Here is a 17,799-nt window from a genome sequence, read left to right as displayed (position 1 = left end):
GAGGGAAATATGTGGCTCATTAGCTGCTATGTGCTACTTTATGTTCACCGGCTACAGTCACTAACTGTGTCTGTCTGCTGTTTGGTGCCCAGCAGGTAGTGTGTTGTTGAATTTAAGAGCTTTTTAGCTAAGAACAGCTGCCTGCTATGACAAGTTTTGGGTCGTAAAGCCAAAACAATGAGCTGAGAGTTGCTAGACAGGTGCTAATTATCTGTGGGTTCCTCACTATGAGTGAACCCACTCATATACCAGTAGTCACAACACAATCGTCAGAATAAATGTTGGCAAGGTATGTTTCTGCAAAACCACAGATAAGTTAATAGGTTTTTTTGGTACAATTTTCAGTTTTTGTCCTGTGACAATGCTGTTCTTATGCTCTGGTTAGGTTTAGGCATAAAAACCACTCTGTTAGGGTTAGGACAGCATCAAGTTTTGGCTTAAAATACCTGTTTGTGTCACCACAAGCACATCTGAAGATCCCCCGAGGTCTAGTGAAAAAAACATGTGGTTTAGTTTCCGCAAACACAGCTGGAGATGGCCCGACTTCACGTCAAAAGTATTGTTTTTTTGTCGCCACAAACACAGCTGGAAAATGTCCCGAGGTCTTCTTAAAACTAACCAGTGTCGAAACGCAGACTGGACCCACTATCACGGCCTTAACTCCTCCTGTCATGAAAGTCAGGTAATAAACATGAACGTGAAATGACGCGTTTTTAGGGCTGGGCGATTAATTGAATTTTGATTTCGATTTCGATTTTGGCTTCCCTCGATCATGAAAACAAGATAATCGTAATAAAACGATCATTCTGCCGCACGCCGTGTCTTGTGTGGTAAATGCAGCGAACCCTTCCATCTCCACCTGTGCACTCCGCTCTGCCCCGACCCCGCCTGAACAGTTTCGCTTTCAGCCACGCCGGTGTGTGTTGCCAGTGGGTGTTTGGAAAAAATGTGTAGAAGACGGTAGACGATGGCAGAAAGGAGCCTTTGGTCGGGAAGAAAGATCCAGCGAATTCTGTGGTGTTGAAACACTTCGGTTTCGAGGAGTCTGACTCGGAACAAACGAAGATATTGTGCAAGATATGTCACGCGACCGTGTCTGCACCTCAAGGGAACACGACCAATTTATTTAACCATTTAAAGTCCACACACAGAGTAATACATGACCAAGCAGTGAAGGAACAAAACAAATGAAAGCTCCTCGACTCCTGCCGCCGCCACACCGTTCTCGATTAAGGACACACTTTACAATGCCACGGCATATCCACCCAGCTCCCGCAGGCATGAAGAAATAACGGATGCCGTCACATACATGATTGCCAAAGACATGTGCCCTATCAACACCGTTAGCGAGCCGGGGTTCAATAAACTGATTAACACATTGGACAAGCGGTAGTAAGTGTTGCCATCACGTCACCATTTCAGCAGAATTGCGCTGCCTGCCCTTTATGACGAATGTCACGGAAAAGTTGCAAGAGAAGTGTCAACAGCATTATATTTTGCCACCACAACGGACCTATGTTTTTTTATTTTTACATATTATTTAATTCATTTTATTAATATATTTTTCTTATTTATTTGCATTTTTCTTGTTTTTCAGTTCAAACTTATCGTGGTAAAAGAAATACCAGAGTTAAAAGTTCAATAAATGCTTGTTCTCAAATCAATGAATAATCGTCTTTAATAATCGTGATTACAATATCAATCAAAATAATCGTGATTATGATTTTTGCCATAATCGAGCAGCCCTACGCGTTTTGCAGAAATGTCAATATTGTAAGTACCTTATTACATGTACAGTACAAATGAAAAGATGATAGCCACTTCAACTAACGATGCTAGATTCATGAGTTCACAGGACAGTTTCCAGGATAGGTTTGGATTTATCTAAACGTATTAATACAATATTCACACACCAGATAGGCTCTATATTAAAACAGTTAATATCTCTTTTCTTCACTCTAGTCTCAGTGAGATTTCACATTATATTATAAAAGGCGTTCTCAAGTTCACACATAACTCAGTTAGCTGAATCAACTGTTTCTCCTGGCAGTCGTACATGGGTTTATTACTGTATTTTTATCTTGGCAACAAACTTTCAAGTGCCAGCCAATAGGTATCTCCCCGCTGCGCCTTTGCAACAAAACAGTGTCCAGGGACACACTTTTATACTACAAACATCATAATTTTAGAAGACACACACTTGAAATGTCTATCTGAGGCTGATTGCAGAGACATCTTTGACGTACACATGACATCTTAGTAGTGTTTTAAAGAATAGGAGCGGTGATATTCTGTATTTTCGTTAGTACTGTAGGATTGATTCAGTGTTGATGTTGGGATTTGTTGACAACAATAAAATGCTTTAAGACAGACAAGAAGGAATCTAAATCCGTCCTTTAACAAATGGGGCAGCTCTTTGCGTTTTGTTCATGAAAAACTGTTGTTTCCTTTATTTTGACAGGCGCAGCTGCTGTAAACATTATTCTGGAGCACTACAATAACTCTGACTTGTACTGCTGCTGCAGTGGAACACTTCACAGGTCATTACAGCTTTTGTGAGCGGTCTGTTCATGGGGTGTGTGGGGGTTTTAAATATTCACAATGTACCCACTTCCTCAGTTATCGCCACACGACTTAGTACAGCATCCCTGCAGGAGCAGGTTCTTTCATCTCTGCAGGACCGGTCCGGACTACACGCTCACTGAATCGCAGTGATTAAAAGCGTCCGCTCCAGTTTGTCAAATCTCAGAGCTGACCTTTAACGACGAGAGGTGCTCCATTTATCAGTAAACAAAACCAGAGACCATGTGCCATGCTATGAGGATTAGGAAGACAAAGGAGCTGTAAAGCACAATATTTTGTGAAACAATGTTATAATCATTGATTTTCTTCTATTTGTTTTGTGGAGGTTCAAGATTTGGCTGATGACAGAAAAAATGAGGAAGCTAAATAGCTTAAAAACCCTGATATGAATCTTTATTTCTGTATACAGTATGGTAAGGGTGTAATAAGCTTATTAGCCACCTGTCATAGCAGGAGGTGGACAGGAAGGTGGTGGCGTTATTTCAACTCTACAAGGCTGCCAAACGGACGACCGCAGTTTGAATCACATCGCTGGATATTTTTAATGACATCTGGAGACATTTCCAGCGGTGTCTGTGGCAACAAATTGGCTTTTCACAGGAACTCCATCTGTGATGGTAGCGATCAAAACAGGTATTTTAAGTCAAACCATGATGATTTCCCAACCCAATAAACCAAGTGTTTGGTTTTTTTTGCCTCAACCTAAGCAGACCATAAGCACAGCATTGTGACAAGAGAGAAACAGAAACTTTTTTTTTCTTCCTTCCTAAAATGTTTATGTAATTATTCATTTTTTGTGGATGCAGGTGGATGCAGGTGTATCCCTTAGATTTTATGTAATCATCATTTTTTTTAAAAAGAAGAAGATAAATAAAATAAACATCCAGTTTTAGCCTCTCTACGGTTTTGCAGAAACATACTAACATTCATTCTGCCAATTGCGTTGGTCAATCACCTGAATGAGGCGAAAACAGCTCAACAACTTTCTCGCTGCTATTTTTAAGCCTCTAGATGTGAAACCAGATTGCAACTGGCATTTAGAGAAGAAAGAAGAAAGCATTTGGCATTTACATCACATTTACATTTGTTTCCCTGCACAAAAATAGGATCTATGTGAGACTGTTGACTGCTTAATGCGTACAGGCTGTACCTATCTCGAGTGGAAGTAGGTGGAAGAAACTGTAACTTGCACCACTGTCTGTTGGACAACAATAAAAAAGAAACCTAGCACTATGCATTTGGGACTTTTTGTGGCTTTTTGTCCCATTATGCTGAACTCGTACCAAACCATGACTTCTGTGTACCGTTACTGTCATGGTTTGTTTTTTTGGTTCAGTTGTTTACTGTTTTATTTTGGTAAATTTATCCTCATGTTTCATGTTTTACTTTCCACTTCCTGCCTTTGTGTTTTCCCCATCTCTTTTGATTGCCAGATTAGTTTCAGCTGTCTCATATAAGTCTTCCCTCTCTTAAGTGTCTTTTACTCTCTTTGTCAGCTCATCTGTTTTGTTCCCGGTGTGACTGTGTTTGCTCCTCATGTTTTCTGCCCTTGCATTTTTTGCAATTCTTATTCTTGGTTTGTACTTCATTTAGTTTTTGTATCTCTCTTTAGTCTTTTGGATTTTCCCCAGCCTGTTTTTATGTCAGTGTTGTTGCCTGCATTTTTACATTTTTGCACTTCAGCTAACATTATCAAAACTCGCTTTTTGTTTCTTAACCTGCCTGCCTGCCTGTGGTGTTTTGTGTTAGGGTCCTCCCCATTTTGCAAACTGTAAGTTTAAGGTATGTTGATCACTAACACTTAACCTTCACAACCCTAAAAGACTCATTCTACAGAAACATCCACTTTTGGAAGCGCAAAATGTGTGAAAATTGAGTTATTTTTCTAACACTGTTCGATGACTCATTGACTCTTTGACTACAGATAAAAGAAAGCTTAATGACTTTTTTTTTTAAACTGGTGTTACCCATAAGGAAGTAACCCCAATGACAGTAACACCAGTGACAATATTCATCGAACAAAATGGCTCCTAAAGTGCATCAAACCCCATGCTGTCAATCATGTAAAACCCACTAAATCATGTAATTAAATCCATTTGTATTCTACTTTGTGACGTCTACTAAAAGCTTCATATGAAATCTTGAGATAAATGCGACATTTTCTTACAACTGAAAAGAGACTGTGGACTTAACCATGTAATTTCTTCATAGTTCTGCAGGAAATAGGTAAAAAGAAGTAGCAATTTAAGTCTCAAGTGTTCGGGTGTAGTTTCTCTGTAAAGGCCAGGGACAGAAAAATGGACGTTTTGCACAGAATGACCTAAAACCATAATGGAGAGTGAAGTTAAAAATCTACTCTGAATCTAACTGAATTTTCTCTCACATGAAACCCGGTGCTGTGGGAGTTCAACTATTCTATTAAAACGCAGCGTTCTGCATGAATCCCAGCTCTGATTCATGATCTGCGAAGGCACAAACTCAACTTTTCTTATTGTGTCTGAACAAAACTGTGCTGTTGAGTCCCTGGGCGATGTGTGATTCAGTTACTGGGGTTGAAAAATCACACCAGAGACTTTCATAATTCAATAACCACCTCACCGGAAGACTTCATTAAAAGAATCACATCGTTTAAAGTCTGTGTTGATGACTCACATAGAAACCTGCTGAAACATGATAGTCCTGGTTCACAAATATTTCTGCTCCTCTGCACAGTCGGTTGTATTGTTTTGGATGATTCTACCAACAACACACAAACACAGCAGATGTAGACATTGTTGATTTTACTGAATTAAGAGAGAAGTTTTTTCTTGAAGGCAGGATCAAGAAATGTTTTTCGATCTGCGGCTCAGGCAAAAATAGAGAACAGCAGTTGCCACGTTAGTCTTCAGGGCCTTGATGTGACAGCATTAAGGGAGGGTAGACATTAAACTACAAAGAAAGGAAGGAAGGAGGAAAATCTGTTCATTGAGCAGGGAAGAAAATGTTCCCATGTTTGCTTCATCTGTGCCTCATTAACTCATTTCTTGGATTGGTCAAGAACACAGAGCAAAAGGAAGCTGAACATCCACACATGTCTGTGTTCAACACATTTGTAGTCCTGTCAGGTTTTGTTCGAATTTTGATGGTACCCTTGAAGAGTAGTGAAAAAGATTGGAACCTCTTTGCTGGAAAAAAGTGAATTTTATTTCAAGTGATGCTTTAGATGCGCATAAATACACTGCGGCACAGACAGAGCAGAGCACAAAGAAGGACGAGCACATCATGTTTCGAGCTCGGTGCTCTTCCTCGGGCATCGACGAGTGCCAAGAAGGAGTACTGAGCTGGAAACACATCACGAATCTGCATGTTAGACCTCAGTCACCCTTACGTTTATCTCCTGCTTGCGAGTATATTCACATAGTGTGTGAATATGTTTATTCATGCTCATCCAAAACATCAATAACTAAATGTTTACAAGTCCTTTTTATTTTAACTATTTGATGTGAAACCTGCCATGTGTGACACTTTTTATATTAGCATGGCTAATGAGTCAGCATAGTCTGAAATCAGTATAGTTTTTTCACTGTTTCTACCCCCGAGTGGTAAAAAATGACTAAATGCACCTTTAAATAGACGCTACAGTCCATCTGCAGACCTCCATTATCATCAGTCAGTGAAAGACTCATTGCAGACAATTTGAACCTTCATTATGGACGTGTGAGCAAGCAAAACACACACCTCATCGTGTTTATGAGAGCGTGAGAGTGATTATAAATTCTCGTGTGTGTGTGTGTGTGTGTGTGTGTGTGTGTGTGTGTGTGTGTGTGTGTGTGTGTGTGTGTGTGTGTGTGTGTGTGTGTGTGTACCATGTGACTGGTCCTCCATGTGTCCCAGAGTTTCAATCTGCTCCACCAGGTCATTTGAGTTCCACTGACTCATGCCCAGCAGAATGGCGCTCTTCCCCTCCATCACATCTGCTGGGACACACACACACACACACACACACACACACACACACACACACACACACACAAAAAGGAGTCAGACAGTGCACCAAAGACAGAGTCCCATTCTTCACCCCGCGTGTCAATAATATGGTGACCCATTGTTCTTGAAGTTCAAAACAATAAACTACTTTACACAGTGGGCAACAAAAATCAATATTCAAACGCACATCCGGATAAGATTTCATCAGAGCTTTACATTAAAAACGACGAGATTCAGATTCACTCTGTGCTTGATTGCCATCGGGTGTAACTTTAATGACCAGGCACTGATTAGCAGAGAATCCAGCAGGTTCAAATTCCCCCAATGCAAGTTCACGTCAGATATAATCAGAACCAGAAATACTTTATTGATCCCTGTGTGGGAAATTGTGTACGTTACAGTCGCTCCTTCTATGATAAAAAATATCACACTGCAGATATAAACAAGATTTAAACAGGGAAAGATAAAACATTCTTATATGTAAGAATAAAATATATAATGTGTAAGAAAAAATTAAGTACTTAACATAAAAATAACTAAACAAAATATGGACATAAAACTATAATATGTGACAACTTTGTATATATATTTCTGTAATATGAAATAATGGTTAACAGTATAAATGAATGCAACAACAAGAACAGCAGAATACTGCATGACATTGCAGAGTAAACAAGGTCCAGTCTGTTGACTCAGAGAGTGATACACTCTGAGGGATGAGTTAAAAATTCTGATGGCCACAGGCAGGAACGACTTCCTCTGGCGCTCCGTTGTGCACCTCGGTTGAATTAGTCTTTCACTGAATGTGCTCCTGTGCTTCGGTGGGAGACATTGTACAAGATGCCACATAGCTTGGCCAGCATCCTCCTTTCACCACCGGAGGTCCAGCTCCACCCCGATAATATCACTGGCCGCTCAGATCAGTTTGTTGGATCAGCTATCCTCAACCTGCGGCCCCAGCACAGCCACAAAAGGGAATAGCCACTGCCATTCCACTGTGCAAAACTATAACAGACATCTCCAATTCATAAGACAAATAAACATTTGAAGAGAGTAACACTTACAGACGCCAGAATGCATACCTTACCAACACAGATCAGATCGGTGCCTGTCGGGTGTGGCTTTGGCTCAGCGAACGGCACATGCTGTTTATGCCAAGAGGAACGGACAGCTTAATGTGCGGCATGTGAAGTAAACAAAAACTGCCACATGACGGCCAACAACATGGCAAACAACAGGAGTCTAGTAAACACATATCTTTCACATGGCTGAACACAAATGGAATAGCTATTGTGCTGTGTCTGCCAACACTTGCAAGCTGTGCAATAAAAATGCAAATCTGGCTTTAATGATGTTTAACTGGACTAAATAGACCCAAAAGACAGCAGTGTAACATGTTTATTAAGATGGACTTCTAGGTATTTTTTAGTCTGAATTACTGCATCATCCTCCATGAGAAGTACTGTTACATTTTCATCCACACTACCTGCTGCTGGATGATTTTGGTGAGAAGTGACGGATAAGGGGTTATGATGGAAATATGGGTGTGTAAGAAGAGAGGTGATGGTGTCAGTGGTAACTGGTATGAAATGTGCTCAGCTCCCATGCAGATAAGAAAATATTATGTGCAGTAAGAATGATGCAATGGTACTGGGTACATGATGGATGACATAATGGTGTCCAAAGTGGGGAGATATTTCTTAATATGGTGAGATCACTAACATACAGGTTCTTCTAGGCACCAAACATGAACAGTCAAACTGGTTGTGAAGAAAGCCTCCAGAGAGACCAGTGGTGACTGGTAAAGCCAACCGTTCATGACGGTCTCGATCCTACTTACTCGTTCAAATGCCTCATGCAGGCGACAGAGGTTGAGGCAAAAAGGTTGAACTTCTGTAATGTCATTCTGAAGCACCACTTTTGGATATTTTTTTGCTCAGTGGGTACTGTTTCAATTAATGAACTGTTCCTGTCTGCCCGGTTGCATTTGGGTCCTTTACCTGCTGCCTCGTACACACACAGTGAGAGATCTCCTGTCATTCCCAGCAGCACCTCAATTAAGTCTGTGCAGAGGTCTTTACCCCCACGTGGAAGACCACTATGTCACAGTCAATGGCAAGTTTTCTTGTAGTGGAGAAAATGAAATTTTTCAACCACAAAGACAAGCCAGGTGTGCTGTGTGGTTCAGCATGACCAACACAGTTGTCTTCTGGTCACAGAGTTTCATCCAAGACAGCCAAAGACAGGATGAGTCATGCAGGAAGAAAATCCTCAACCTGACAGAGCTCTCTCCCCTCTTTCACATTCCCGCCTGGCAGCTCTGAAAGACTCTGACGCAGGTCTACACAGCCTGTCTATTTGGATCACACAGCGGCCGCTCTACTGGTCACAGTTTGTCTTTCGCTATCTGCTCCGACTCCCTCACCCCCTTCGGTGCCCTCTCTCCCCTCTGGTCATACAATACTGAGCAGAATAAAATGATGCATGGACATTACACTCGCAGATTCAAATATGCAGGGAAAATAGAGAGCGGCGAGAAAGAGCCTCTCGCAGAGAGATGCATATTGGATCAGAACAAAGCGTGGCAGGATGTAAGAAAGCCTGTGTTTGGACAGGGGGAGAATGCAAAGCAGTCTTTACGCCAAATCTGGAAAATGCAGGTTACTGAATCATCTCCTGCAGGGAAGAGCTGAGCAGAGATGCTCGCAGCCAAAACAGAAGCTCCTCTGAGAGGCAGAATGTGTTTCAGCTGAATAAAAAAATACCTCCACTAACACCTGTCAATCTGCAGATATCAGGTGCAACACAGACAAATGAAAGGCACAAATAATCAAGCGAATAAACCAATTGAAGCTGGCACATCTGCTGCTTGAGGAGAGGAAAGCAAAATCCGATTTGAACAAGAGGCAAAAAGAGAAACAGAAGTGCGAGATGTGCCTGCAGCCATCAGCCCCGAGGGAGAGAGGAGAGATTTAGAAACATCCTTCAACCTGTCAGCTCACGGTGAGTAAGTGTCAGGGTAGAAGATAGAGGAAGAGATGCCATGATTGTTAAACGATGACCAAACTGCCTCGCCCGACCTCCACCGCTCTAATTTTTCTATCAATTTCTTGATCTCATCATCATGCATTAGTTGCAGCAGTGGAATTGCCAAAAATACTACTTCTGGCTTTATTCTGGACCCGTTCAACTTCCGATGACGCACTACGAAAATGAGATTGCTTTGGGGATTATCCTGTAAAATGACATAAACAGAATGAGTCTGTCAGGTAAGTAGGCTACCGATGATGGATGGCATTGAAACAGCACGAGTGTAGCTCACTAGCAGACAAAACAGCTGTAATCGGATTTTAAAAAGTGAATAAGAAATGTTACAAAGACGAGTACTCATTATTTCATTCTTTAAGTATTCATCCCAGTGCTTACATGGCATGGAAGAAAGGCACACACGTAGTTAAACATGTATATTTAGTAAAGTTAGAACAGCTTCATGGGATGTTAATCATTCAGACCACCACTTTGGTCCAGACTGAAATATCTCAACAGCTATTGGATGAATTCCCATGACATTTGGTGCATATATTCATGGTCCTCAGAGGATGAATCATACTGACTTTGGTGATCCCTTGACATTTCCTCAAGAACCACCAGCAGGTGAAAGATCTCACTTATCCTGTTATATTTTAAACAAAACAAAAAATTACATTTATCTTCATTGTTCTTTACAGACATGTTTAAATTTGAAAACCACACAATTCATTTTAACTTACTGCCTTTGTGTGGTTTATACGTTGGCATTTTTTGTTTGTTGTTTTACCTTTTATGCATCTTGTTTGTGTTGTTTCAAGCTGTATGTTGGCTCAGTATGAACTATTGTGTCTTGTCTTCTCTATACATGCTTTTGCATCCAGTCATTTTCCTCTACAGTGCCCCTCTGTTTCTACAGCCTGGTCAATAGGGGACACTTGGCAACACTGAAAGCTATTCTGTTACTGATGGATTATAGTTCAGTTGGCTATTCAATTCTCTTTTTATAATGTGCTTTTGCAAGCCGCAGCACTTCACGTAAGAATCTCTATACAGTAATTACACATATGTATGCTGTTTACTTTGTATTGTTAATAAAACTGTAATGTTCTTAGCTATTTTTATAAACCTTTGTCTTCTACTAAACTCCTATCTGTATTCACTCCATACCCGCTCTACGAGAATCATTAAAGTCTTTTATGTTCCCACAAATAAACTGTATATTCTGTGTCTGTGTCTTTCAGATGCTGTTCAGCAAATAATCTCTTTAAAATCACACACTGCAGCAGCCGATTTCACTGATCAACAAACCTTCAACCAGAGAGAAAGACGTAATCAGTGAAATCACCACCTGCGGGGACTGGTTCAGAATGGCAAATGTCTGGTTTGCAGTGGCTCAAATCCACTGCGGGAGGTGTTTGGTGCAAGCAGGAGGTCTTTTTCTGCACTCCTTAAGCACAAAATTGGGCAGATTCCCAGCTAGCTTACATTTACATCATCTTGGTTTGATTTCCCAATAAAATGCTGCATAAATCAATTCATGTTTAGTCTCGGAGGACCTGGACTTTGCACTTTACCACCAGGACGTGAAGGCAGCATAATTCTTAAAAAACAACACTTGTCTAAGAAATGCAAGATCTGGATTTTTGCCAGAATCTAATCAACTGTTCTCGGGTCCAAAGTCGACCGATCCACAACATTAAATCTGCCTCCGCTCGTAACTTTATGAGATAACTTGTTAAACAAAAAACAAGCATGAAAACAAAGTCTCTTTCCAGGACGAAGTGAAGATACGGGAAGGTTGAGTAAATACACCGGCTGATGAATCTATCCATGAAACATGCAACAAAAATAGACAAAAACAAGACAGAATTCATCTCCCATTTGCTCGTCCTCGGACCTGTCACACAGATGTGAGATTAAGGTGAAACGAAGACAGGCGAGCGGATGGACTGGATTACTTTACACACGCTGATGAACACACTGTCGTTCTCTCACCAACAGCTCACACAAACAAAATCAATGTGGAATAAGAAGTGTGTAAGGCTATTTGCTTTGCTATCTTTGTGAGGACCAGCTTTTCACATTGAACCAATCTCTCTTACAAAACAACAACAGCAATGAAGTCTACAACATGTTCTCAAGACGTAATCCCAATACGTTTTCCTAAAGAGTCACGACACTGTGGGTCCCTCTATTGTCACTGTTCTCAACAGCTCATGAGTCACTGGAAACTTTACTTTCGGTCTCAAAAGCGCTGTTGCACAACCCCCTTGAATGAACAAAAAATCAAACCTTGATTGCGTCAATTCAGTCAACTATAAACCTATTTCTAAAGTGCCATTTTTAATCAAAGGTTTCAGAAGAAATGTGTTTAATTAGTTAACTATCTCTCCTTTAAGTGACCTCGTAGCAAGTATGTAGATTCAGTTCTCTGCTCCATGTTAGTTCTTCTTGACATCAGTGACCTTCGATACATTCGAGGCTGAGATGCACCGAATGCAATTTTTTGGCTGATTCCAATTTCCAATTTAAAAAAAAAAACTGATCTGCCAATTCCAGTTTTCTATAATGATATAATGGCAGCATACACAAACATTTTTGTAACCTTTCTTCAATAAAAATTCATTTGCATGTTCATAATAAAACACTGATTACTTAAATGTCTTCCATGTTCTACAAAACTGCGCCAGCTGCACGACCTTCTCTCTCTGATAAGCACTTATGCAGTGTACTGGTACAATATAAAACGTAATCTCCATCGTGTTGTTTAATCTGCATCAAACTGTACTCACTCGCAGATACCAGCCATCTAAATACGCCTGATTTTTTTTCATAACGATCCATGAATTAGTATGTAAGAAAAACATTCCTGGATCTTTACCTTCATCCAGATCCAACCAAAAGCTAATGTGGTCTATTCTGGGCAGAGACTCATCCTCCATCCAAGTTTCTTGGAAATGCATTTAGCAGTTTTTGTGTCATCATGCGAACAAACCAACCAACCATGAGTCCATTGGTCCATCATGACCCTAATAGCCTTACACCACTGCATTATTGTTCAACCGAAATCAAACAGCAGATGCAGCAAAACTTCTTGCAGCTAAACAATAACAACGTAGTTTTACAAATTGGTCCACATTGTGCAACCGTGAAGCTGAAACATCAGCTGGGTTCCTCAGCTCCCTATGCAACAGAAACCTGGGGGTCATATTTGACTCCATTCTTTCTTCTGAAGAGCAGGTCAAGAGACTCGTTCCAGCTTGTTTCCTGTGATTAAAACCCATCTCCAAACTAAATCATTTCTGTCCTTCGGTGATATTAAAGATGGTCACACACGCCTTTGTTTTTTCCAGGCATGACTAATGAAAATCCTTGTGTTCCTGTCTTTCATGGCTACAGCTGGTTCATCATTATTCTGCCAGGCTTTAAATATGCAAAGTGAGCACATCCCACCATTGCTAAGGAAGTGAAGCAGGTGCTGGCTGTAGCTTCATATTGACCGGAGAAACATGATAGTGGGATCTCATCCAACTCTTGGCAAGAACATTTTTTCCCCCCCCAAAATGTCAAATTATTCCTGTGTGGTCAGATTCAGTTTACTAGTAACCATGTGCATATACTGTTTAGATGTACCAGCAAGTTTTATAATTATTCTGACCTTCATTAATAACTCTTGTCAAGAGACTTGGTTTTCCATCTGGCAAAACAAAGTCACCGCAGTTTGCATCCACAATCAGTGCAGAGTGGAATACAGCAATATAATGAGCTGGCAGCCTCATAACAAATAGATGTCCTGCTTGCATACAAACATGGTTTACCTCCTGTGGCAATTTATTATGGCGTCAAACTGCGGGAGCGGCCAACACCGTGAATTTCCTTTCAGGCTCAATTTGTCAATTCGCCTCATTATTTGAATTCATGTCATCAAATAACAAATCTGGATTAACACACAGCAAATTTGTCAACGGCTCACATCAATAAACAAGCGACGATTAAGTTGGCATTCGCTCGAGCAGCCTGAGGGCGCACACACAGGGCCTGATGAAAAAAATTAAGCGTTTTAAACTCTCGTGGTTTCACACGCATGAGAGGAGACTCTTTATATGCGGTAAAAAAAAAAAAAAGAGGAAGTGAAAGCAATTACGCATAAATACCTGGTGCAAAAAGGTGGTATGAGCAGCCGTGAAAGAGCTGGAACACTTTGCTGCAAGATCCTGTGCACACATAAACGTTTACGAGAGGACACGACACAGAACGTTCTGTACTCCTGAAACACCTCTTTTGCACTGTGATCCTAATCTGACACACTGAAACAGTTAATGAGCAGAATTTTATTCCAGCATCGGGACTAAATTATCAAGAAATGTCATTCTCTGGAGCTTTTTATCCATCAGATTTTCAAAAACAAACACAAAAAGGCTACAGAAATTTAAATATTGTCTTCACATCTCATAAATATTAAAACTGACCCTGATCCTCAAAACAAACCCACATTTTTCTGTCTGTTTCATCTTGTTAAGCAAATATTTAAAATTCAGTCTTGAATCCCGTTAAGCTTTTTCAACAAGATGATGATGATGAGATGGTGCTATTGGCAGAGTGAACTATATGATCACACTGAGAAGACCCAGTAATATTAAAGTGAGCACAAATTATTCAGTAAAAGGTGTTTTTGCGGAGAAGCAACATCAAAGAAAATAAATGCATGGCTCTCTTCGCAGTAAGTGGTTAAAGAGCCTGTATTATATAGTAAAACTACACTGACAGCTTCAAGCGACCCCATAGGAGATAAGTATATTTCATGAATGAAGCAATAGAATGAAAAACGTGACCTTTTCATGAGAAGATTGCTTTGGATTTTGCTTTTCTTCTTTCGACATGAGCTTCAAATGTCTTCTTATCTCCTTCCTTTCATTTGAACACTCACATTTGAGTGCTCCTGTGTCTGGATTGTAGATAAACTTGAGCTTCACCTGCCTCTGGTGAGAAATGAACATTTTCTGTTCAACAGTAGAGGTGACGCCAGAGGTGGACGGGGTCAAGAGGCCACTCGATATCTTCACTTTGATCTTTCTGTGCGTCTGCATGTCGGTCTGAGACTCTCTGCTCTGACAGCGGCCTGTGATACACTTCTGTTTTCATCATCGCTGCCTGCAGCTCGAGGGGGGCTGTGACGACGACTGGGGGCTCTGCCAGTGGCAGCTGTGCGGATGTCAGAGGAGTTGATCAACAGAGATGACAGCATCAGACCATCCAGCCAACAGCTGTGCTGGCTCCACACCTTGTCACACAAACACTGGCTGACACACGACAACAGCGACTGACGGAAACTGAACCTCGGTCTCAGTTCTCATCAGAAACAACACACACAGATGATGATGAATTTTTTATCTGCTTCTCTCTCTGACAGTCAGATTTACATTGGTAATATTTCACCATCTGTGAATACATTGTGACAAAAGTCTGGTGTCTAGTGCTCAGAATTATTTTCTGTATGACTGAACTGAATTTTATTTGTCTAAATCACAAATTTGCCTTGAAGGGTTAAACAAGCTGTACAGCTGTACTAGCATACAACTTATTACCTTGATTCAGATAAGGAAAACTGCAAAAAAAAAAGTCAATTTACCTTCATTTTATTTTGTATTTTTTTAATACTTTCTTCTCTAAATCATAGCTTGCATCATAGCTATTATTTAAGGAACAGTCTTGTACAGTTGGTTATGGTTGGGGCGTGTGATGTGTACCACCGCCATTTTCACTTCTTGCTTTGCTTTCAGTCCAGTTCCTCAAGAAGTGAGACACAATCGGTTAGGAAATAACATTTATGCAGCAGCTTCTTTCCTCAACACTACATTTTGTAGTGCAATCTTGTGTTGGACTGGCGATCTGATTAAATTAATCTTGAACCTTGAATAAAATAACTACCTGGTTGCTTTGTCTTCATATTTAAGATCACTGTGCTGCTGCATTCTCCTAAAATTTCTGGGGCAAATTACATAAAAAAAGGGTGATTCATCTTATATTGTTGATTTAATATGATTGTTAATATACGAAGACATCCTCGTGGATAACAGTCATCTCTTACACCTCGTGTTCGTTGTTTAATTTCTAATCCAATCAGCTGGATTACAGAGGAACAACAGAAGAAAATATCAAATAATTGTGGACTGCATTTGTCATCAGCACTACCTTGCCGGCCACTGGCCAAGTGACATAAAGAGAATCGAAATATAGTCTTTTCTAAACATCAAAATTCAAATCCCAAATCTATTGCCTGCAGGGTTCGCTCCTGTAGATGCAAAATGATATATAGAGAGACAAGAAAAATGGTAAGAAGCAGCATAAAAAAGAGAGAAACAATAACAGCCCGGCTCATCTTTTTAACAGAAAACCGAGCAAATTCCTGACAGTCTTCATACATTTTCGTGGTTATTCTGAGTCCACTGGGCTCCACAGTGTGGATGAAAGCATTCATCATAACCACATAAATAAAACTCCCCCAAGCTTATTGTGATGGTTTGAGTGGTAGGCCTATAATATGACAAACACCCCCCTCAATCATTCTGCAGACGAAATCTTTCACTTTTGCTTTTCTATTAAAAGCTGACATTACTTCAGGATAAAGAAAACATCTATCCAGCGTGCCTGGTGGACATAAAAACCCTCCAGACCAGATGAAAGCAGCTGGATTGAGAGTTAAAGTTAACAAGCGACTGTAGCGAGCCATAATTTCAACAACCCTTTTATGACCTTGTTCTGGTTTCCCTTTTAAGGGAGGCATCCTTCGAGCATATGTTTATGTTTGGAATAACTTTCCCTGTTGCCTTTTTGGAAAGACCGAGCTCCACTTTCCCTCTGACCACAGACAATAAAGTCACACTGCAACCGCCAGAAGAAAAAAAAAACAGCCCAACACCTTCTCCTCTTGTTTGTACAAAATTAAACCAGCTTTGTTATATGTCATCTTTTAATGTCACCCCTGCTGTAATGAAGCCTCTCTGAGGACTGGAACAGCCAAGTTTTCATTCAGCTTGAAAGGATAATGCAAGGTTTTTCACAACCCAAGACCTCAGCAACACTGGCCTGCCACAAAGTCCTTCAAATGTTGTGCGTCACTGAGAGATAACAGAATGATGTGAGATGTGAAATGTTTGGTCTCAGAACAGAAGCCAGAAAATAATGAGCCAATTAAAAACAGGAAAATAAAAACCTGAAATGAAAGATCATCTTTCATTTTCGTAATTCGTAACTGAAACACAATAACATCACATGGATAGTGGCTGCAACAAACCAAGTGCAATACACATTTGATTGTGAAGCTTCAGCAAGCAGCATTTTAGCTTAGCTTAGCAAAATGACAGAAAACAGGGGCAAACAGCTACACTGGCTCCGTCTGACGGTAAAGAAATCTGCCTAACAGCACCTCTAAAGCTCTCAATGTGACACACTATACAACAACCAAAGTGTGAAACAGTTTGTGGTTTCATGTGGGTGTCCAGACATGTCCTGAATACTTTTTGGCTGTGCGCAGTGACTTCCTGGAGTCTCAACGGAAGTCTGTAAAACCACAACGTGTGTGGATTAAACAAATGAGATATAATTAACTAATAGTGAGCACTGGCGCCAGTAGGACTGTTTTTCATTTCTTTTTTTTTACATTTGTGCAGAGCTAGGCTAGCTCCTTCCCCTTGCTTCTAGTCTTTATGCTACGGTAAGCTAACTGTAGCTTCATATTATCGTGCAAACATGAGCATTATCTATCGCCTCGTCCGACTTTTGGCAAGAAAGCTGATCAGTGTAATAAATAATATGTAATACAACCAAACACACAGGAAACATCTGGTCATTTCTTTGCTTCTGTTTGCTCCTGCAGTCTCCTCCCATGCTATTTAATTAAAATAGATAAAGGACATCTGTGTTCCTTCACACTCAGTCTAGATATTTCATTGCTGAGTGTGGACTCTCGAGCTGCAGATAGTGTGAGGATGATGAGATACATCTGTTTGCGCACAACGCATGCACATGTTATCTCATCCCCTGGTGATTCCTTGACAGGCGCCTTGACTTCGGTCGCACGGCTCTGCTCTGTGACAAGCTGTGATAAGGATAAATATTTCATGCTTTCTAGGAGTGTTTTCGCCAAACAGAATATGTGAGTGGAAGAGAGTGAGGGGAAATCAAAATTAAGGGAGGGAGGTGAATGAAAAGATAGATACA

The 17,799-nt window shown here is 40.6% G+C and overlaps 1 protein-coding gene across 1 annotated transcript in view; it reads right to left on the bottom strand.

The window, feature by feature from the left end:
* The window catches only part of pitpnm3 (PITPNM family member 3), an 85,614-nt gene that overhangs the window by 49,102 nt on the left and 18,713 nt on the right, over window positions 1-17,799 (bottom strand). The window contains exon 3 of the mRNA XM_073488596.1: window positions 6,429-6,539. Coding sequence (XP_073344697.1) covers window positions 6,429-6,539 — 111 coding nt within the window. The remainder of the gene's footprint in view (window positions 1-6,428; window positions 6,540-17,799) is intronic.

The sequence above is a fragment of the Pagrus major genome, chromosome 2 (assembly GCF_040436345.1).
Source record: "Pagrus major chromosome 2, Pma_NU_1.0".
NCBI classification, from domain to species: Eukaryota; Metazoa; Chordata; class Actinopteri; order Spariformes; family Sparidae; genus Pagrus; species Pagrus major.
The sequence above is the reverse complement of the archived record's forward strand: the minus strand, read 5'-3'. Positions and strand labels throughout refer to the sequence as shown.